The 23,653-nt window shown below is 43.1% G+C and overlaps 2 protein-coding genes across 4 annotated transcripts in view; one reads left to right on the top strand and one right to left on the bottom strand.

Annotated features, from left to right (window-relative positions):
- Positions 1-2,981: 2,981 nt before the first annotated feature.
- The window catches only part of slc23a1 (solute carrier family 23 member 1), a 35,074-nt gene continuing 14,402 nt past the window's right edge, over positions 2,982-23,653 (bottom strand). Inside the window, exons 14-16 of one of the 3 annotated variants that reach the window (XM_042430426.1) lie at positions 22,535-22,630; positions 15,487-15,749; positions 2,982-3,420 (exon numbers count right to left, since the gene is read on the bottom strand). In XM_042430426.1, coding sequence (XP_042286360.1) covers positions 3,208-3,420; positions 15,487-15,749; positions 22,535-22,630 — 572 coding nt within the window. In that variant the 3' untranslated portion in view covers positions 2,982-3,207. Of the gene's footprint in view, positions 3,421-13,556; positions 13,865-15,486; positions 15,750-22,534; positions 22,631-23,653 lie in introns of those variants that run through there. The other 2 variants (XM_042430427.1, XM_042430428.1) reach the window with 2 other exon arrangements.
- On the top strand, positions 3,373-13,475 carry prob1 (proline-rich basic protein 1). Its single transcript, XM_042430424.1, has 5 exons — positions 3,373-3,479; positions 6,863-7,283; positions 9,399-9,503; positions 10,345-10,552; positions 10,804-13,475. The coding sequence occupies exons 2-5, from the start codon at positions 6,912-6,914 to the stop codon at positions 12,459-12,461; spliced, it is 2,343 nt and encodes a 780-aa protein (XP_042286358.1). The 5' UTR covers positions 3,373-3,479; positions 6,863-6,911; the 3' UTR covers positions 12,462-13,475.

Genomic DNA, 23,653 nt, shown 5'->3' with positions numbered 1-23,653 from the left:
CAGTTCAAACAAACATGAACAAGACTTTTTTAGGACCAAAATGTTACAATTAACTTTCATGAAATAGCGACAGCGATACTCTGAATCTAGTGGTTATGTCATGGTTACGTTATGGAATCAACGTTGTCGCCGTGGTAACAACTTCTCAATCTCAATGTAGCCCCGCCCTAAAGCATACGCTACTTTATCATCTATTTTACTCTGAATAGGACCATAATTTACAAAATGAACATCATGATGAAGCCTTGAAACTAGTGATTGAGACCATATATCCCAGTCGCCCCCAGCCCCGGTCCCCCAGTTATATCCCAGTCCCCCCCAGCCCCGGTCCCCCAGTTATATCCCAGTCGCCCCCAGCCCCGGTCCCCCAGTTATACCCCAGTCCCCCCCAGCCCCGGTCCCCCAGTTATACCCCAGTCGCCCCCAGCCCCGGTCCCCCAGTTATACCCCAGTCCCCCCCAGCCCCGGTCCCCCAGTTATATCCCGGTCGCCCCCAGCCCCGGTCCCCCAGTTATACCCCGGTCCCCCAGTTATACCCCAGTCCCCCCCAGCCCCGGTCCCCCAGTTATATCCCAGTCCCCCCCAGCCCCGGTCCCCCAGTTATATCCCAGTCGCCCCCAGCCCCGGTCCCCCAGTTATACCCCAGTCCCCCCCAGCCCCGGTCCCCCAGTTATACCCCAGTCGCCCCCAGCCCCGGTCCCCCAGTTATACCCCAGTCCCCCCCAGCCCCGGTCCCCCAGTTATATCCCGGTCGCCCCCAGCCCCGGTCCCCCAGTTATACCCCGGTCCCCCAGTTATACCCCAGTCCCCCCCAGCCCCGGTCCCCCAGTTATATCCCAGTAGCCCCCAGCCCCGGTCCCCCAGTTATACCCCAGTCCCCCCCAGCCCCGGTCCCCCAGTTATATCCCAGTAGCCCCCAGCCCCGGTCCCCCAGTTATACCCCAGTCCCCCCCAGCCCCGGTCCCCCAGTTATATCCCAGTAGCCCCCAGCCCCGGTCCCCCAGTTATATCCCAGTAGCCCCCAGCCCCGGTCCCCCAGTTATACCCCAGTGCCCCCCAGCCCCGGTCCCCCAGTTATATCCCGGTCGCCCCCAGCCCCGGTCCCCCAGTTATACCCCAGTCCCCCAGTTATACCCCAGTCCCCCCCAGCCCCGGTCCCCCAGTTATATCCCAGTAGCCCCCAGCCCCGGTCCCCCAGTTATACCCCAGTCCCCCCCAGCCCCGGTCCCCCAGTTATATCCCAGTAGCCCCCAGCCCCGGTCCCCCAGTTATATCCCAGTAGCCCCCAGCCCCGGTCCCCCAGTTATACCCCAGTGCCCCCCAGCCCCGGTCCCCCAGTTATACCCCAGTCCCCCCCAGCCCCGGTCCCCCAGTTATATCCCAGTAGCCCCCAGCCCCGGTCCCCCAGTTATACCCCAGTCCCCCTCAGCCCCGGTCCCCCAGTTATACCCCAGTCCCCCCCAGCCCCAGTCCCCCAGTTATATCCCAGTAGCCCCCAGCCCCAGTCCCCCAGTTATATCCCAGTAGCCCCCAGCCCCGGTCCCCCAGTTATATCCCAGTAGCCCCCAGCCCCGGTCCCCCAGTTATATCCCAGTCCCCCTCAGCCCCGGTCCCCCAGTTATATCCCAGTCCCCCCCAGTGTGTGTGTGTGTGTATATATGTGTGTGTGTGTGTATTTGTGTGTGTGTATATGTGTGTGTGTGTGTGTTTGTGTGTGTGTATATGTGTGTGTGTGTGTGTGTGTGTTTGTGTGTGTGTATGTGTTTGTCTGTGTATGTGTGTGTGTGTGTGTATGTGTGTTTGTGTGTGTGTGTCTATGTGTGTGTGTATATATATGTGTGTTTGTGTGTGTGTGTGTGTGTGTGTGTTTGTGTGTGTGTGTCTATGTGTGTGTGTATGTGTGTGTGTGTGTGTCTGTGTGTGCGTGTGTCTGTGCGTGTGTGTCTGTGTGTGTGTGTGTGTGTCTGTGTGTGTGTGTCTGTGTGTGTGTGTGTGTATGTGTGTGTGTGTGTCTGTGTGTGTGTGTGTATGTGTGTGTGTGTGTGTGTGTGTATGTGTGTGTGAGTGTGTGTGTGTGTGTGTGTGTGTATGTGTGTGTGTGTGTGTGTGTGTGTGTGTATGTGTGTGTGTGTGTGTGTGTGTGTGTGTGTGTGGGGTCAGAGGGTTCAAACATGCGCTGCATTATCTATGCAAACATTCCTGTGAGTGTGAGATTAAACACACTCAGTTATCAGTGATCTAAATATAAACTAAACTTTCATTCAACAGACACTAGTGAACAAACATGTGGGTACCATGGCAACAACATCAACAATGTCCATCACCATGACAGCAGCTAACAATCACAGATAAACTGAATCAATTAAATATGTTTAGAGCCTCATAAAGCCTCACAACAAGACAAAAATGATGCAATAGGCTCAGTATCAGTATCAGTATCTGGCTCAGTATCAGTATCAGTATCAGGCTCAGTATCAGTATCAGTATCAGTATCAGGCTCAGGCTCAGTATCAGTATCAGTATCAGGCTCAGTATCAGGCTCAGTATCAGTATCAGGCTCGGTATTGGGCTCAGTATCAGGCTCAGTATCAGCCTCAGTATCAGTATCAGGCTCGGTATTGGGCTCAGTATCAGGCTCAGTATCAGCCTCAGTATCAGCCTCAGTATCGGCATCAGTATCGGGGTCGGTATGAGTATCAGCCTCAGTATCAGTATCGGGCTCAGTATCACTATCGGCATCAGTATCGGGCTCAGTATCGGGATCAGTATTGGCATCAGTATCAGGATCAGTATCGGCATCAGTATCAGTATCGTATCGGGATCAGTATCAGTATCGTATCGGGATCAGTATCGGCATCAGTATCAGTATCGGCATCAGTATCGGCATCAGTATCAGTCTCAGTATCAGGATCAGTATCGGTATCGGGATCAGTATCGGCATCAGTATCGACATCAGTATCGGGATCAGTAAACTGGTTATGACTTTTATTCGGTAGCAGTTTTTAATCACGTTATTTTCTCCGTTTCCTGCAGTTTTTCTTCAGACAGAAATATAACAGATGTAACAGATATAACAGATATAACAGATATATAACAGATGATAAACTGTATGAAACATGTTTTGGCCACAGTAAGGGGTCAGGGTCTACCCTAATCCTGGACCCTGGAGGGACTGATAGTCACACTGCAGAGCTGCAGCCTCGTCTGTCAATCACCTCCCAGAATAGAAACCTGCAGTCCGACACCGACTCTCTCTCCGCCTCTGAGTGTCGGTGTCTCTCGACCCTCCTCAGCTGACCGACGCCAACACGCTGCTCCGGGAACAGAACTTCCTCCAGACCTGCTCCGATGGTAAACGTTCCCGTCTGAACCCCGGACCGGGTCCTGAACTCCAGCCTGAACCAGAACCAGAACCAGGATCTGTAACAGAACAGAATCAGACTGGAGCAGAACTGTGATGTGACACAAACACATCAGAGGTAAAATCATCACGTTTCCTTCAGTCGTTCACTTGTTGATCGTTCGTTGGTTTATTTTAAAAGTGTTTTGTGGGATATTTGTGAACTCTGGTGAACTGCTGGTTTCTCTTTATGATCACTATAAACAGTAAAACGCAGCGAGAGTCGTGTGTTTTGTATCCAACCGCCTGATTCGACTGTTATCAGCCTGCTGAACGGATGTTATCATCACACGTGTCCCACATATATCGGCCAGTAGGTTCGTTTATTCCAGTAAGACGGAGCTGCTGGAGCCCAGCAGGCCCAGAAAGCCTGTTAACGGTCACACGCCGTCACATGACTGTCGAGTTTCTGTCTGCGAAAACAAACAAAATGGCCGCCATTCCTTTTATTCCAAGTGGAAAACGCGATATTTAAAGATCAGCATTAAAATGCAGTTTGATGATTTCTAGTGAGAAATGTTTTATTTTATATGATGTTTGTCATTTATTACAGAGATATTCAGGCTTTCTGTCGTTGCTATGGTGGTTGCTATGGACCCTGCTGGCAAGAAACCATGCCGTTGCATGTTGTTTGAATCATTGTGTTTGCGTTGCGTCGTTATCTGAGATGTTATTTGTGAAAACGTAGATATTAGAGGCTGACATCGTGTTAACGTTCTCAACACAATAACAAACCAGTGTCCTTGATAACTCATCAGTATGATGGTTAATGTCAAGGCCACCAGTTTTAATTAATTCTCCTTTGATTCTAAGAAATAAAGTTTTTTTTATTGAACCGGAAATCAGAAAAACTACGAAACCAAAACCCTGTTTCTAGGATTCTGGCTAAAATATCTGAAATAAACCAACATTTTTACATTTTCTTCACACAGATCATCTAGATGCAGTGTAATTACTGGTTTGGCTGTTCTGGATATTTGATATATGAAAGGAAGGATGTGTGATGATATCGTTCAAAGGAAGAGCTGACGAAGTTCTTATTTTGTAGGCGTTCATTAGACGATGGCCATCGGGTCCATTCCATGTATAAAGATGGTCTGGGCACCGTACCCCTGTCGGTGCATAACTTATATGGGGTTACACATCTGTATCTTATCACATGAACAACATAGGTTTTCAATGGGCACTCGGTCAGTTGGGAGCCATCCAATCAAGTGATTAACAGCTACCTCACAACATATTATGTGTCACAACATACCACATCTGGAACAGCTCCAAACTTGACCATAAACCCATTATTTGTATTTAAAGGTCCCCCCAAGAAGGGCTATATCATATTACCTAAAATGACATGCAAATTATGGGATATTTAGGTCCCATGTCCAACATCCAAAATCAGTGAAATACATGGGGTCAGATAAAAGTCATACTAACAATATATTTAGTAGATTTGATGCTGATTTGTATCAAGCTGCATGGTGCGGCTTCAGGGAATTATAGTTTTAAAAAAGAATATTAGTGTTTTTCCAAGAATTGGAAGTTATAAATACTCGTTTGAGAGAACAATGAGGAGTTTAAGGAGATGGTAAACACATCTGTGAGATCAGATTTTAAACATCTAATCTAAAATCTGAGTTGTTGACTCTACTCACATGACAGTTGAGGTCAAAAAGCTCTTTTGTTGCTGAATTATAAGCCTTCAAACATGCACCGAGGTCAAGGTTCAGAGGTCAGTATTTCACAGCAGGAGCCATGTGGAAGCTTCATACTGACATATGTTACTCTCCAGGTCGAGACCTTTCCAACCATGTGTTTGGTTTAACTCTACGACAAAGTTTTAATTTTCTCATTTCATTGACACAAAGCCTCCCAGACCTGGTTCCAGAGACAACTTTGAAGGACCAAAATATAAAATTAAGATTTTTGTTTGTTTGTTTGTTCTTTTTTTGGTGTAAATAGTGACCAAACTGAGTCACGTTCAGAGATTATAATCCTGCTGACAGTCTAGTGCATTACTGCAGGTTTGGGTTGGAGTTAGAGCAGGTTACTATTCACACAACCTGCAGATGTTTTCTACCTTTATGATTCTCGGTTTTTATGTCAACATGACAAACAGCAGCTCATTCAATCAGAATCTGTTTATTAGCAAATGCAAACATACAGAGAATGAGTCTTGGTGTTTGCTCCCAAAAACACAACACAGAATAAAAACAGATAAAAGTCAGGTAATAATAATAATAATAATACTAATGAAATAAACAAAGTGGTATTAAAGTTAAATTGAAATGGAATAGTGATAGTTGCTCCATGGTTTAACTCCCAAACCCGCAAATTAAAGCAAACATCATGAAAATTGGAAAGGATTTGGCGTTCCACCAAACTAGAAGAATCTTAGTCTGGCAAGACAGTCATAAAACACAGAAGTCCTGATGGATATCTCATGACATTACTGACTTTGACATAACTTTTAGAGTGGTCTCAGCATTGGCTCTGTGTTGATAACGTCTGGCCTAGACAAGATTAAAGACCTTGGAAAGACATTGAACTTGGACTGTTAAGGGTTAAGGGTCAGATAACGATGTGATCGTCCAGACTGATGAACGATAACATTCTGTAAACGGCGGCGCCGAGCAGCTGATTCACAGGCGGCTGGTGATTCAATGTGTTGCTCAGAGGTATTTTGGGACGTTAGTTGCTGTGATGTTCAAGTTTTTAATGACAAAACTGCAACGACTGATGGTAACAGACGAGTAGCTTTTATTACACTGTGGCAGGACACACAGTATGAGCTCAGATCTGAAGCCTGAAGGGGGCGCTAACGTCATTTTTTAATATTATAATGGAGAACAAAGTTCCAGCATCATTGTATAATAAAGAGAGACAAACCTAAAGAAATCACCTCTGGCTGTCTACAGTGTGTCAGTCTGTGGTGAGAAAGGAGCAAAACTGTATTAAAATAAATAAATGTTAATATATAAAGTCATCAGTCAGTTTCCAGAATTAAGATGATGTGCAGGTTTTGAAGTTTTACTGGAAATTTCAGGCTAGATGGAGATTTTATCGTGCTGTATGGTTTATGGGATGGATTTTGATTGGCTGTCAATGTTTCTATCGTTCATCAAATCGCTCTGAACGTGAATCCCAGCAATATCATTCGCCACTGTTGTTGTGGTTATAGTTGTGGTGTGTTCTCCATCTTCCACTAAAACTATATATTCATACTTATCGTCTTGGTGTAGACGGCCCTTTAGCCTTGATCATTTGTACGTGAATCTCCTCCTAAATTAAATATACACACACATCTACCGTATATCTATATATAAATATATGTGATAGTGAAACTTTCTGTCACAACATGTAGAACTAATAAGAAACACTCAGCTTGTGTTGTTGTTTACTGCAGATCTGTCAACAGCTGATGTTCATACAATCAAACAATCTGTTTTCAATGTTTGTCTCCAGAAACTCGGACGAACAACTGGAACCAAAATACTGTGATCGAAGAGAAACTATGAGCAGCAGGCAGGATGGAGGAGAACGAGGGCGGGAGTTCTTCCTCAGTGCTCACCGCTGCCCTGAAGTCGACCTGCTGCCGCATCACATCACTGAGACACAAAACCCTCCGCCTTGTTCAGTAGTTCCTGCTGTGATAAACTCTGAGCTCACCTGTACAGGTCAGTCTGAGGCCGATTACCTGGACGTCTCCTCCTGCCATCACTCCGAGGATGAGGAGAAGGAGGAGGAAGAAGAGGAGAGCATCAGCGACTGGTCGGAGGAGGATCTCTCTCTCCACTTCTCTCCATCTGTCATCCTCCCATCAGACGACGAAGACTTTGATTTGGAGAGTGACTTCGAATGTGTTGATGTTACCATGGAGACTCAGGTGAGACAGTCTGTAGTTTTTCCTTCCATTTATTTTTTTACTTTATTTTAATATGATACTGGCCACATCTTCAGCTCTGTTTCTCAGTGTTTCTTTGTAAAGTCCACTTAATTACATTAGATGTAAAGTTATGTCCACTTTATTACATTAGATGTAAAGTTATGTCCACTTTATTACATTAGATGTAAAGTTATGTCTACTTTATTACATTAGATGTAAAGTTATGTCCACTTTATTACATTAGATGTAAAGTTATGTCCACTTTATTACATTAGATGTAAAGTTATGTCTACTTTATTACATTAGATGTAAAGTTATGTCCACTTTATTACATTAGATGTAAAGTTATGTCTACTTTATTACATTGGATGTAAAGTTATGTCCACTTTATTACATTAGATGTAAAGTTATGTCTACTTTATTACATTAGATGTAAAGTTATGTCCACTTTATTACATTAGATGTAAAGTTATGTCTACTTAATTACATTAGATGTAAAGTTATGTCCACTTTATTACATTAGATGTAAAGTTATGTCTACTTTATTACATTAGATGTAAAGTTATGTCTACTTTATTACATTAGATGTAAAGTTATGTCTACTTTATTACATTAGATGTAAAGTTATGTCCACTTTATTACATTCGATGTAAAGTTATGTCTACTTTATTACATTAGATGTAAAGTTATGTTTACTTTATTACATTAGATGTAAAGTTATGTCCACTTTATTACATTAGATGTAAAGTTATGTCTACTTTATTACATTAGATGTAAAGTTATGTCTACTTAATTACATTAGATGTAAAGTTATGTCTACTTTATTACATTAGATGTAAAGTTATGTCTACTTAATTACATTAGATGTAAAGTTATGTCCACTTTATTACATTAGATGTAAAGTTATGTCTACTTAATTACATTAGATGTAAAGTTATGTCCACTTTATTACATTAGATGTAAAGTTATGTCTACTTAATTACATTAGATGTAAAGTTATGTCTACTTAATTACATTAGATGTAAAGTTATGTCCACTTTATTACATTAGATGTAAAGTTATGTCCACTTTATTACATTAGATGTAAAGTTATGTCTACTTTATTACATTGGATGTAAAGTTATGTCTACTTTATTACATTAGATGTAAAGTTATGTCTACTTAATTACATTAGATGTAAAGTTATGTCCACTTTATTACATTAGATGTAAAGTTATGTCTACTTTATTACATTAGATGTAAAGTTATGTCCACTTTATTACATTAGATGTAAAGTTATGTCTACTTTATTACATTAGATGTAAAGTTATGTCTACTTTATTACATTAGATGTAAAGTTATGTCCACTTTATTACATTAGATGTAAAGTTATGTCTACTTAATTGCATTAGATGTAAAGTTATGTCCACTTTATTACATTAGATGTAAAGTTATGTCTACTTAATTGCATTAGATGTAAAGTTATGTCTACTTTATTACATTAGATGTAAAGTTATGTCTACTTTATTACATTAGATGTAAAGTTATGTCTACTTTATTACATTAGATGTAAAGTTATGTCCAATTTATTACATTCGATGTAAAGTTATGTCTACTTTATTACATTAGATGTAAAGTTATGTCTACTTTATTACATTAGATGTAAAGTTATGTCTACTTTATTACATTAGATGTAAAGTTATGTCCAATTTATTACATTCGATGTAAAGTTATGTCTACTTTATTACATTAGATGTAAAGTTATGTCCACTTTATTACATTAGATGTAAAGTTATGTCTACTTTATTACATTAGATGTAAAGTTATCTCTATTTTATTACATTAGATGTAAAGTTATCTCTATTTTATTACATTAGATGTAAAGTTATGTCTACTTTATTACATTAGATGTAAAGTTATGTCTACTTTATTGCATTAGATGTAAAGTTATGTCTACTTTATTGCAGTAGATGTAAAGTTATGTCTACTTACTACTCACCTGATCAGTTTCACCTGTCACCTGATCAGTTTCACCTGTCACCTGATCAGTTTCAACTGTCACCTGATCAGTTTCACCTGTCACCTGATCTGTTTCACCTGTCACCTGATCTGTTTCACTTGTTATCTGTCCTGCAGGTCAAAGGTCAGCAGGTGGAGGGGTTAAAGATAAAGATGGTTCCCAAACGTCAGATCCAACTGAAGAAGAGAGATGCCGAGAACATTGATACAGACAAACAACAGGTACCTCCTCCACCTGTCTACCTGTCTACCTGTCTACCAGTCCATCTACCTGTCTGTCTACCTGTCTGTCTACCTGTCTGTCTACCTGTCTACCAGTCCGTCTACCAGTCCGTCTACCTGTCTGTTTACCTGTCTGTTTACCTGTCTGTCTACCAGTCCGTCTACCAGTCTGTCTACCAGTCTGTCTACCAGTCTGTCTACCAGTCCGTTTACCTGTCTGTCTACCAGTCTGTCTACCAGTCCGTCTACCAGTCTGTCTACCAGTCTGTCTACCAGTCCGTCTACCTGTCTGTTTACCAGTCTGTCTACCAGTCTGTCTACCAGTCCGTTTACCTGTCTGTCTACCAGTCCGTCTACCTGTCTGTTTACCTGTCTGTCTACCAGTCCGTCTACCAGTCCGTCTACCAGTCCGTCTACCAGTCCGTCTACCAGTCTGTCTACCAGTCCGTTTACCTGTCTGTCTACCAGTCCGTCTACCTGTCTGTTTACCTGTCTGTCTACCTGTCTGTCTACCAGTCCGTCTACCTGTCTGTTTACCTGTCTGTCTACCTGTCTGTCTACCAGTCCATCTACCTGTCTGTTTACCTGTCTGTCTACCTCTCTGTCTACCTGTCTGTCTACCTGTCTGTCTACCTGTCTGTTTACCTGTCTGTCTACCTGTCTGTTTACTTGTCTGTCTACCTCTCTGTCTACCTGTCTGTCTACCTGTCTGTCTACCTGTCTGTTTACCTGTCTGTCTACCTGTCTGTCTACCTGTCTGTCTACCTGTCTGTTTACCTGTCTGTCTACCTGTCTGTCTACCTGTCTGTTTACCTGTCTGTCTACCTGTCTACCTCTCAAGATGATACTGAAGGATGGACCTGCTGAAGGGGGAGGAGCTAACAGTGAGGTCTCAGCCAATGAGCTGCTCTGTCCCACTATCCGACACCGCCCTGATCTGTTGCTACGCCAACACAGCATGCCTGCTTCCTTCCATCCACACTCGACGACCAGCAGTAACGTCGACAGCTACAGTGTCTACAGAGGTCGGGTTGCTGCAGCCGGCCAAGGTAACTAACACCTGTACCACTTCACGTTCTCACCTGTAGTGTCCGGCTCAGTCTCTAATCCCAGCATGACATCACAGATAATCCTCTTCTTCTCCTTCAACACAAAAGCTCTCCATTGCCATTTCAAAGGCTTTCATGTTGAAGGATCAGCAGGAAGTCAAGTCTTACTAAAGTGGAAATTTAGTTTAGCATAAATACATCCTGTCCACACTTCCCATCAGTCTGTCTTCTGCTTGTTGTCTTGTTTCAAGGGTTTCATATGGGAGGAAACTCTGCACCAAGACAACGACTCCAAAAGTCCTTCTCTTTGGATGAAACTAAAACCAAGATGGCATCATGCATCATCAAGAGTGTCCTGTCCAAGAAGATGCAGGTAGAGCAGAGCACCTCCAACTCAGAGAATCACAACAACTCTACAAACTGCAACACAAAAACCTCTCATGTGCAGAATACCGTACAGCAGAACCACAAAGCTCCGGTCCTCCCCAGCCTCCAGCCTGCGGAGCAGGAGGGGGAGAGGGACGGGGGAGGAGGAGGTAAGGCTGCTGGTGTGTTTAAGGCTCCAGTTCATGTGGTGAGAGACATGAGGAGTTTAGTTAAAAACACCTACAGCCTCTCGTTCAGGAACAACAGCTCAGCTCCAACAACACAACCTGAGACCAACGACAAGCCAGCAACCTTCAAGGTGATCGGTCAGGAGGACAGTCCCCCTCCCAGCTACCAGCAGGCTGTAGGGGTTAAAGGTCACCATCAAACAAAAATTGCCTCAGTTTACAGCAGCACCTCCAGAGGATTTGTGGCCAAGGTCGCTGCATCTCTCAGCCAATCACAGGACAGGAAAGAGAGCGACAGATTCAATCGTCCAATCACACAGCACAGACGAGGCAGCGAGCCAATCATAAGCAGAAACAAAGTGGATGATGACACCTGGTCTGCCGTGTTGTTAGACCCACCCACCAAACCACCTGCTAGCAGCAGGCTATCAGAGCCCAGCCAATCAGAGAGAGCTGCAGGTGTGAGTCACAGCAAGCCTCCTCCACCCTCCTCCACCCCCAGCCTCGCTCAGGGGACCCAGCTGCCGCTCTCTGCCCAGGGACAGAGCTCCATCATGGGTGTATCCTCTCAGTCCCAGCCCATCCTCCACTCCTGCTTCCACGCCCTGCCTGCCTTCCCCGCCACCCTGCACCCTCACCTGGGGAGAGTCAGCTACGTCCAGAACCCTCTGAACTTCTCTCAGCTGCAGCTCCAGAGTGTTCCCCCACAAGGTCCCACCCTCCACCTGCTGCAGAGGTCCCAGTCTGAGGACAACAGCAGGCCAACTGGAAACACATCCTACCAACTGGAGGGATATAAAGGTCTCATCAAGTGCTGCCCCCCTCCCAGCAGCACTGCAGGCAACCAGGAGAGCAACTGCAACCCAGTGACTGTATCTGCAACACAAGAGCAGCAGCAACAACAACACCTTCAGCAGCAGCAACAGCAGCAGCAGCAGCAGTTTCTGTGTAACGTTCAGGGTTTCCTACCTGCACAGGTAGGTAGCGACTTCCTTGTTGACATTACTGGTTCTGCTGCAGCACCTGGAGCCCTGTTCAGTGGCCCCGCCCCCTCATATCATATGATGTTAGATCCTAAAAGTGGGCGATGCTTCTATGTGGATACGCCCCCACAGCCACAGAGGAAGATGCTGCTGGATCCAGAAACCGGTCAGTACATCGAGGTCTTCCTACCTGCAGCCAGCTCCGCTCCCAACGCCGGCGTCATTGCAGTGTGCGGCGCTAATCCCGCCCCCGCTGTCCTCCCGGTGATGCAGTTCCAGCCGCCGCTGGCCATGTCCTCCCTGTATGCCCCGCCCTGCCTGCCCTTCACCCTGCGCACGCCATCAGTTAACTACACTCATACTGCACCATGATGACATCACATGAAGTCACATCAGACGAACAAACAATAAACCAAACCTGAAACATCCTCCACTTTCATTCTCAATGTCTCTATAATAAGACTTTTATCATAAAAGTCTGCCCTCAGTCAATCATAGAAGAAGTTCATTGAATCTGCTGAGAGCTCAACTTGTGTAAAAACTGTTGTGACTCCGTATATTTAGTCAGTTTGATCACAGCAGCTTCTAGTGGATGTTAGAGGAACCGCAGCTCTGACGGTACACCAAGACCCAACACATCATCAAAAGATTTTAACTGCACAAATGTACAAAAAAACTTTGGAAGGAGGAGGTGCAAGTAAGTAAGTATGTAAGTAAAATTAATATATATGTATCACCTTGTATCACCTTATCAATAGAAACACAAATAGAGGTAAAATAAGTAATAAGTAGGTGTTGAGCTGCTTTGTCCACACATCATTAATTACAATCCTTAAAGGCACAACCTCCTTTAGTTTTGATTCTAAAGTGAGGAACAACCAGCAAAGCCTGATCAGACCTCAGAGACCTGCTGCTGTGGATCTGTAATAAAGCTGTCTGACTATACAACTCTAAAAGTGATCACAATCATCTTAAAGTGGATTCTGAACTTGATGAGGAGCCCAGTGTAAAGAGACCCAGTCAAAAGCTGTACGGCAGCATTCTGGACCACTAAATGGTCCCGGTGCAGACTGGAAGTCTTATTCAATGCATCAAAACAAGTTCGGTTCAGTGATATTTCACAAAGACTCATTCTGTCAGGCACATATTGATCCACCCACTCGTATCAGCTGTAAGAGTAGTAATGATAGATGATGCTAATCTGAACCAGATACACACAGTGAAGGTTTGATCACAGCCATTAACAGATTTAAATATCAGTGTACTAAAGTCTGCCTGTTGTCACTTTCTCTTTGTTTACTGAAATGTTGTTTGCACACTAAGAAAAGATCCAATTTTCACAATGACGACATGAGTTCACCTTGTTTTTGCTTGTCTTTTGATTTTGTACATAGTTTTTTTTACGTACAGCGCTGCTTTCCTCTCTGAACGTTTACAACCTTAAACCATAAAATCATCCCGAGCAGATAAAGAGTGAAATTTACTTTATTTTGTTTGTTTTTTGTCTTTCATAAGAGAAACTGCCAGTTTGGTCTAAGAACACAATATAATCACATCATAACATTAAATGATGAATATAATTACAGCTTTTCAAAATACAAAATATTGATACAAAATTAAGTTCTATAAGTTTAAACATTTAGCACAAACTGCACAAATATAAAAATGTGATAAATACTAAATATTGTACAATAGATTTACATTCATGTGGTCATCATTAAAATCATTTCCTGTTGATGTAACTGCTCTGCAGAGGTCTGGCGTGCCACAGGGATCTGTAATGGGTCCCAGTTTATTTTCAGTACTTGAACATTTCACCTGTCACAATAATGATGTTTCATTCTCTTGTTATGTAGATGATATATTATTATACATGACAGAAACACTATTGACTCACCATCAGCGTTTTAACATTTACTGTTAGAAGGTATTGACACCTACGGCCAGATGTACAAAAACCACACATATGCCATTTCCTGCACACTGGTGATGAAATATAAGCTGAGAATCTGTCAGTGAAACATTGTTCAGGTTGACAACCAGCTGCACTGATCGTGTGATTTTTTTTTTTTTGCATTTACACAGATTTGTAAAATGCCAATCAAAGGCACATTTATAAGCATAACACTGATTAACTGATTACAAAGAGCCGTGCACAGCCGTGTGTAACGGTCACACGTGTAATGACAGCTATTCTGGCTGATGGAGAACCTGAGACGGCACTTCTTCTTCTTCTTCTTTCCTGTTAGTTTCATTGACAGCTGTACAGACTGGTGGAGCAGACAGTGAACTGATGGTGAATTGTGGGAGTGGAAATGAGGCTCGTGCACATGCGCCCACTTCCACAATAACTGAGATTCATAAAACAGAACCATGTGTACGCATGTGTCTGCATATTTCTGGCTTTGTGTGTTCACACAGTTTTAGTCATGAATCTACAGTTTTATGCATCTGAACCTTTGATATAATGAATGTGTCTTCTGTTTCAGTGTAAAACACCTTGACTTCACCTCATTAATCATATATAAATGCATAATTATTATAATCATTATATTGCTTTTAATTGTGTCCATATATAACTAAAGGTTTTCAGCCTCACTTGAAGAGTTTAAATGATGAACAGAATGAAACATGTGATATTATATTAAAATGTGTTGTTGTCAGTCAGGTTTGTTTTGTACACTTTTGCACAATTTTCTGACACACGAGTGTTTTAAAATGAAATTTTGTGACATTTCTAAAATGTCTCCTCTTACAATTGACTAATAAAAATGCTGTCTTGTGATACTCCAATAAAAATAAATAAAAAGTAAGAACTTGTTTCATCACAGCTTCTTAAACTGTTTCCTGAGTAGTTTACAGCAGTCAGCCCTGTTAAACGTATAAATGTTTTTATGTTTCCATGGTAACAGAGGCAAAACCGCAAAACTACACTGAAATAATACAATCCAATAAAACAGCTGTGCAATAAATCACTCCTATGTGAAGATTATAATGAATGGATTGAATGAAGGTGTTTGATTAGACATCATTGTTAAGGTGTGACATCACAGTGAAGACCAGTCCTGATTGGCTCTTAAGGCTGAGCAGTTTGCTGACACAGTTCTTTACACCGAGCCGTCGCTGTCAGAATCACAACTTAGTGATGAATCATCAGTGAAACTTATTCCATCTCTGTCAGGACTGCGCATTTAATTTGATCAAATTCTAAAGTTTGTGCATAAGAAACGATGAAACGTCCAGTTAATGCTTCAGATTATGATATGAACAGCTTCCTGCTGGCCTGATGTGGTTCTTGACCTCACAGGTTTGATTCCACGTCAGTAAACATCACAGTGTGGCTTTAAAACAGCAAAGACTTTAACAGGATGTCTGACTGATGACATCACAGTCACACCTTGGTACTGGGCAGGTTGATGTCAGCAGCTTCCTTTCCCTCTACGTCCTCCCCTCCTACTCTTCCTCCCTCATCCACCTCGTCCTCCTCCACAGGTGGGGGCAGGTTGTCAGACGCCCGCCAACCCCTGAAGGAGGGGCTGATGGGAAACCGTTGCAGCCAGCGAGTCCGCCTGATCACGCCCATCCCCAGAGGAAGGTCATAGGAGGAGGAAGATGAGGATGAAGATCTCCACTCGACCAGACCCCGCTCCTGTCGGGAACCTGAGACAAACGGAGAAGAAATATCTAGTAAATACTTCTGCAGACATCATTACAACCACAACGAGAACAAACAACATCCTGATTGATCTGTTCTTACAGTGGTGAGCCTCATACGACCCTAACCCATGAGATAAAGGCAGGCCTGCATGCAGCCACAACGCCTGATAACAAAGAAAGGTGCCGAGTCAAACAAAAGGACTCCAAACAGACTTCAGTTCCCATCATGCTCTGATTAACTAACACCTAGGTTTGAAATCCGGCAGATCCAAACTCTCGTACCGGGGTTTCCCTTTCTAGCCGTGATGTCACTGAGACCTAGCTGCTCACCAGCTAACGTAAGGAAGTAACTGTAACTAGGCCAAACAATCTCAGCCTCGCTGGACGAGTGGATATTTCTTTGTGTTCAACCGAGCATGTTACCAGATCCAAAGAAGACCGCTGTGCAACCCAGTGCTTTCACTCTTTCCTGCAGAAGAAAGGTGAAGGATAACGTCTATGCCCTGTTCGCCTTTAACTGAGTCGACTCCTCTGTTTTCTCTGCAACGCCGCCAAGGATCAACTGCCATGAAAACTCACAGACAGAGCGTGAGGACGGCTCCGTCAGCATCTGAGCGGAGGAACCAAGCCGGACCCGAAAGATGGACTAAAACACACCTTACTCATTTCCTTAAGTGACACAAGTAAGATGCTTAAGTCTGGGCAGAGTTAGGATATTAAAGTGTGGCTGACGTGCTACGGTAAGCGTATTGTGTCATTTCCGGTTGCTGACCGTGGTTACTGATGGTGTTTTTGCTCCCAGCTCAGTTAACTTTGCTATATTTCTCACTACTGTGGATAAATACCTGCTGTATATTTAAATGTAAGTTAGTTTTGCTCAAGCACTCTTAGCTCTCTCCTTTTACTGACTTTTCTCGCTAATCCAACAGTTGTTAGTTATCTTCAGCTCAGCAGTTAGCTCATAGCTAAACTTAGCGAAACAGTTAGCGATGGCTTCTCTCTCTCCCTCTCGTTCTCCTGCTCTCTCTTGCTCGGTGTGTCAAATGTTTAGTTATTCCTCTGCCTCCTTTAGTGAAAATGGTACGAGTAATAAGTGTAGTTTATTTGCAGTGTTGGAGGTGAGGTTCAGTGAATTGGAAGTGCGGCTCTGCACCATGGAAAAACAATCAGCAGCTAATATAGTTAGCCAGCCCCCAGTATCCGGTGCGGGCCGACCTAGCGTAGCTCCCACTCCCCCGGCAGCTCCCGAGCAGCCGGGAAGCCAGGGCGGCTGGGTGACTGTCCGAAGGAAGCATAGCCCTAAGCAGAAGCCCACGGTTCACCACCAACCAGTTCATGTTTCTAACTGGTTCTCCCCCCTCAGTAACACACCTGCTGAGAAACAAACTCTGATTATTGGCAGCTCCATAGTCAGAAACGTGAAGTTAGCGACACCAGCAGCTATAGTTAAATGTATTCCTGGGGCCAGAGCGGGCGACATTGAGTCAAATTTAAAACTGCTGGCTAAGAATAAGCGTAAATATGAGACGATTGTTATTCAAGTCGGCGGGAACGACTCCTGATTACACCAATCAGAAGTCACTAAGATCAATGCTGAGTCGGTTTGTTAATATGCAGAAACAATGTGGGACTCTGTAGTTTCCTCTGGACCGCTGCCTGATCTGACCAGTGATGTCATGTGTAGTCACATGTCATCATTCAACCGCTGGCTGTCGAGGTGGCGTCCAGCAAACGATGTGGCTTCATAGATAACTGGCAGACTTTCTGGGGAAGACCTGGTGGACTCTTGAACATTAGATCTCTGTCATCTGAAGCCGTATTAGTAAACGATCTAATCTCAGATCATCATATTGATTGATTGTCTTACTGAAACCTGGCTGTGTCATGAAGAACATGTCAGTCTAAATGAATCCAGTCCTCCCAGTCATATTAATACTCACATTCCTCCAGACACTGGCCAAGGAGGAGGAGTCGCAGCCTCATTATCAACTCTAGACCTGAACTTCATTATAACTCATTAGAAAGTCTTGTTCTTAGTCTCTCAGCCAACCTGGAAAACTTTACAGCCAGTTCTATGTGTACTAAATATAACGGCTTCCTGTAAAATCTAGAATAGAATTTAAAATCCTTCTCCTAACTTACAAAGCCCTTAATGGTCAGACACCATCATATCTTGAAGAGCTCATAATACCGTATTATCCCACTAGAACACTGCGCTCCCAGTATGCAGCTTACTGGTGGTCCCTACAGTCTTTAAAAGTAGAATGGGAGGCAGAGCCTTCAGTTATCAGGCTCCTCTTCTATGGAACCATCTTCCAGATTGGGTCCGGGGTGCAGACACCCTCTCTATGTTTAAGAGTAGGCTTAAAACTTTCCTTTTTGATAAAGCTTATAGTTAGGGCCGACCAGGCTCGCCTTGGATCAGCCCTTAGTTATGCTGCTATAGGCCTAGACTGCTGGGGGACTTCCCATGATGCACTGAGCTCCTCTCTCCTCCTCCTCCTCTCCATCTGTATGCATTCATGTAACATCAATGCATGTCAATAACTTTGCTTCTTCCCCGGAGTTTTTTTGTGCTTTCTCATCTCACAGGAAAACCTGGGTTCTGGGCCGAACCTTCGCGGTCCTTCACAGTCCTGATGGCATCCTTCCCTGGCTGCTGCTGCCACCAAGAGTCGGGTTCTGCAGGTTTCTACCCGTTAAAGGGGAGTTTTTCCTGCTGCTGCTCATGGAGGAATGTTGGGTCTCTGTAAATTAAAGAGTCTTGACCTGCTCTATGTGAAAAGTGCCTTGAGATGACTTTTGTTGTGATTTGGCGCTATATAAATAAAAATTGATTGATTGATTGATTGAAATAAAGACAGTTTTCTTCAGCCCTGCTTTCTGCATTTGGGTCCACTCATCCCTGCTACATTGTGACAGTTTTTCCATTGGTACTTTTGGCTGCTCTGAATCAAACCATATTGCACTGATTTGCATCTCCATTACCAGTTTAAGCCATGTCACACCCAAAACCGACCATCTCTGGAGTCGGGCCAAAGTGTGCCCGACCTGCTTCCAAGCAGGTTGTAGTGATGATGGTCTTGCCGACCGCGGCCAACCTGTGACGACCCCCCTTCTCCTGCTTCTCCCCCTCAAACTAGAGGAAGCTGTGTTGTGAGACTCAACTCATGTCTGTGCTGAAGACCAGAGAGAAAGCTGCTTTTAAAAGCCTCTGTGTGTTTGGCTCTCTGCATATTATATATATATATATATATATGTATATATAGGCCACCTGTGACGGTTTCTGACAATTATTGTCATTGTTTTGTGTTGTTAATTGATTTCCAACAATAAATGCATACACTTACATAAAGCAAGCATATCTTGTCCACTCCTATCTTGATAAGAGTATTAACATTTGAAAAATGTCCCTTTATTTTAAATATTGAACAGATAAAAAATGTGCACTTAATTTCAAATTATACGCGATTAAATATTTTAATCGGACTGATTGTTGAAAAGTAAAATTTCCAGAACTCAAGCTTAGTGTTCCTTCGGGCAGAGTACTGCAGTCATCAGCTGTTTCTAATATGCTTCACAATCATTGGCTGATTCACAGCCAATCACATTCATGCAGATGTACAGCATAGGCATTAAAAGCTGTCATTGGCTATGTTGACATTACAGGCCTTAATGATTAGTTCTGATCTTTTTGTGTTGATGGTTCACATTCACGTCTGTAAGTGATATGTATCTGGCTCCAGTTTACCATGCAGCCCCTTCAGCATGTAATGTGATATGTTTAGCTAATGTTGACTCTGCTAACACTGTTTCCTGCTGCAGCTCCTCCACCACTTCCACCTCCTCCTCATGTGGTGTTTCATGTTGTTGATTCAACTCGGCAGAGCATTTTCCACCACATATAACTGTAGAAACATTTGCTATAAATGATTGATTCTTCCAAGGGTCTGAACATTAATAAGGTTGTGGTGGCTGATGTTGCTCTCTCTGATCATTCCCATGCATTTATCTCCATGCACACAAATGTTCAAACAGAAGTAATCACAAAACAGTTTATCAATGAAAACACCAGTGAAACATTTATTCAGGCTTTCTCCTCCACACCGCCCTCTCTTGGGCAGGTGTCAATGAGCTTGTAGATCATTTAAATTCTAAAATTACAAATGTCATTGATGCCGTTGCACCCACTAAGGTGAAGGTGGTCTCTGTAAGAAAAGATGGAGAAATGCCGCGCTGGTCAGAACAGAAAAAAGCAAGTGTCAAAAAGCTGCACGCAGGTGGCGAAAAATAAATCTCCAGGTTCATTATGACATCGATAAAAGCATTCTTTGCATTTTTAATTTGGAACCGACAAACACAACGTGGTCCTTTTTCTCCGACATCATTACCAAAAACAATAATAATGCACATGCCATGTTTGCTGCTGTCGACAGGCTAACAAACCCTTCTGTGTCAGTAGCCTCTGAACTTCAATCCATCAAGGCCTGCAATGAATTTGCCTTCTTCTTCACTGACTGGGGTCACTCTACCAAGACTGAACTCCTGTTGGTTATGGAATCACTACGCTCAGTTAGAGCTGCTGGTCAGTCCTCAGCTCTACTGCTACCGGATCTGTCAGCTGCCTTTGACACAGTTAACCACCAAATCCTCCTCTCCATCCCTCACTGGCTTTGGCATCTCAGGATCCGCCCTCCGCTGGTTCATGTCCTACCTCTCAGGGAGATATTTTAAAGTATCTTGGAGGGGAGAAGTGTCCAAACCACACAGCTTATCCACAGGGGTTCCTCAAGGGTCGGTGCTCGGTCCCCTTCTCTTCTCATTATACACCACCTCACTTGGCGCAATCATCCGCTCCCATGGTTTCTCATATCATTGATATGCTGATGATACCCAACTCTTCCTGTCATTCCCGCTGGAAGACCACATAGTCTCAGCATGGATCTCATTGTGTCTTGCTGATATATCAGCATGGATGAAAGAACGCCACCTTCAGCTTAACCTCTCTAAGACTAAGCTCCTTGTCATCCAGCCAGTCCTTCCATACAACAAAACATCAGCATCCAGCTCGAATCAACCCAACTCATGCCCACAAAGTCTGCCTGACGCTTGGGTGTCATGATCGATGACCAACTAACCTTTAAGGTTCACGTGGCCTCAGTGGCTCCGTCGTGGCGATTCGTCCTGTACAACATCAGGAAGATCAGATCCTTCCTGTCTGAGCGTGCAGCACAACTCCTGGTTCAGGCTCTCCTAATATCACGCATTGACTACTGCAACTCCTTACTGGCAGGCCTCCCTGCATGTACATTCAAACCTCTGCAGATGATCCAGAACGCAGAGGTGCGTCTGGTCTTCAGCCAGCCCAGAACAGCACATGTCACTCTGAGTTCCCCTAAGGCTCTATTCTAGGGCGTCTTCTGTTCAACATTTACATGCTCCCACTGGCTCAGATTATGGAAAACAACAAAATATGTTACCATAATTATGCAGACGACACACAATTACATCACCAGGGGACTGTGGTCCAATACAAGCACTGAGTAAGAGCATTGAACAAATCAACGATTGGATGTGCCAGAATATTCTTCAATGAAACGAAGATAAAACTGAAGTAATTGTTGTTGGAGCTGAGTCAGTCAGCTCTCAGCTTCAATTGATAATGTTAAAAACTACACACCAAGCCAAATCTTGGTGTCGTCATGGACTCAGAGCTGAATTTCAACAGCTACATTAAGACAATTACAAAGTCAGCCGACTATCACCTGAAGAATATATCAAGGATTAAAAGACTTATGTCTCAGCAGGATTTGGAAAAACTTCCTGCATTTATCTTCAGTAGACTCGACTACTGTAGCGCTGTCTTCACAGGTCTCCCTAAAAACATGGATCAGACAGCTGCAGCTGATCCAGACGCTGCTGCTCGAGTCCTCACTAAGACCAAGACAGTGGATCATATAACTTTACTTCTCGGATCTTTACACTGGCTTGATTTTAGAATACTGCTGTTGGTTTATAAAGCACTGAATGGTTTCAGGCCAAAATACATTTCTGATCTGCTGCAACGTTATGACTCATCCAGACCTCCTAGGTGGTCTGGATCAGGTCTACTTTCTGTCCCCAGAGTCCAAACTAAACCTGGAGAAGCAGCGCTCAGTTTTTATGCTCCACATATCTGGAAGACTGAAGACTTCTGTTTGCCTTTGATTAAATCAAATAATTATTCATTTCTTACACCGAACTGAAACTTTATTCTTGTTTTTCTTACCTCTCATTCATTTTTAGCTTATTTTTGTTTTCTACTCTCAGCTCTTTAATGACTGTTTTAATTGTATTTAAATGAACTTTTATTGTTTCTTTTTCACTTTGTCTCGATGCCTTAAATGTTTTACGCAAAACACCTTGAATTGCCTTGTTGCTGTATAAATAAACTTTGCCTTGTATCACAGTTGTAACTGAAACTACTATGAATCATTAGAACAGGAAAACACACACACACAGAGTCAGCTGTTGTTGTGGGCGGCAGTGTTGAGTGAGAGGAATATGTCTCATAGTGACAGAGGCAGAGCTCCATAAACACTGTGTGTGTGTGTGTGTGTTTGTGTGTGTGTGTGTGTGTGTGTGTGTTTGTCTGACTCTGATTCCCACATAGTCAACATTCAGTCTATCTCTTAAAAGAAGATTCAATATTGTGGAAATAATTTTCTCTCTGAGTTAAGTGCTCAGATGGATATAACACAGCTGAGTGCAGTGAGTGAAACTGTTGCCAGCAAGTCTGTGTGCGTTACCTGGTATTGTGTTGTCAAGGCAGAAAGCTATAAAACCTCCAACGAACATCTCAGTGGACAGAAGAACCGTCAGGATCTGATCCAGTTCTGCAACACCTGCAAAAAAAGAACCGATCTGTCGGATCTACATTTAACAGATCTATACAGAGCTGATCTACATTTAACAGATCTATACAGAGCAGATCTACATCTATCAGATCTATATAGAGCTGATCTACATTTAACAGATCTATACAGAGCAGATCTACATCTATCAGATCTATATAGAGCTGATCTACATCTATCAGATCTATATAGAGCAGATCTACATCTATCAGATCTATATAGAGCAGATCTACATCTATCAGATCTATATAGAGCTGATCTACATCTATCAGATCTATATAGAGCTGATCTACATTTAACAGATCTATACAGAGCAGATCTACATCTATCAGATCTATATAGAGCTGATCTACATCTATCAGATCTATATAGAGCAGATCTACATCTATCAGATCTATATAGAGCTGATCTACATCTATCAGATCTATATAGAGCAGATCTACATCTATCAGATCTATACAGAGCAGATCTACATCTATCAGATCTATACAGAGCTGATCTACATTTAACAGATCTATACAGAGCTGATCTACATCTATCAGATCTATACAGAGCTGATCTACATTTAACAGATCTATACAGAGCTGATCTACATCTATCAGATCTATACAGAGCAGATCTACATTTAACAGATCTATACAGAGCTGATCTACATCTATCAGATCTATACAGAGCTGATCTACATTTAACAGATCTATACAGAGCTGATCTACATTTAACAGATCTATACAGAGCTGATCTACATCTATCAGATCTATACAGAGCTGATCTACATTTAACAGATCTAAACAGAGCTGATCTACATTTAACAGATCTATACAGAGCAGATCTACATTTAACAGATCTATACAGAGCTGATCTACATCTATCAGATCTATACAGAGCAGATCTACATTTAACAGATCTATACAGAGCTGATCTACATCTATCAGATCTATATAGAGCTGATCTACATTTAACAGATCTATACAGAGCTGATCTACATTTAACAGATCTATACAGAGCTGATCTACA

The sequence above is a fragment of the Thunnus maccoyii genome, chromosome 13, assembly GCF_910596095.1.
Source record: "Thunnus maccoyii chromosome 13, fThuMac1.1, whole genome shotgun sequence".
In the NCBI taxonomy this organism is placed as follows: Eukaryota; Metazoa; Chordata; class Actinopteri; order Scombriformes; family Scombridae; genus Thunnus; species Thunnus maccoyii.
Note: the sequence above shows the minus strand (reverse complement) of the source record. Positions and strands in the feature narration are given on the sequence as shown.

Coding starts and splice junctions, on each gene's coding strand:
- prob1 (XM_042430424.1), top strand. CDS start 6,912: ATGAGCAGCAGGCAGGATGGAGGAGAACGAGGGCGGGAGTTCTTCCTC. Junction 7,284..9,398: donor ATGTTACCATGGAGACTCAG/GTGAGACAGTCT, acceptor TCTGTCCTGCAG/GTCAAAGGTCAGCAGGTGGA. Junction 9,504..10,344: donor TTGATACAGACAAACAACAG/GTACCTCCTCCA, acceptor CTACCTCTCAAG/ATGATACTGAAGGATGGACC.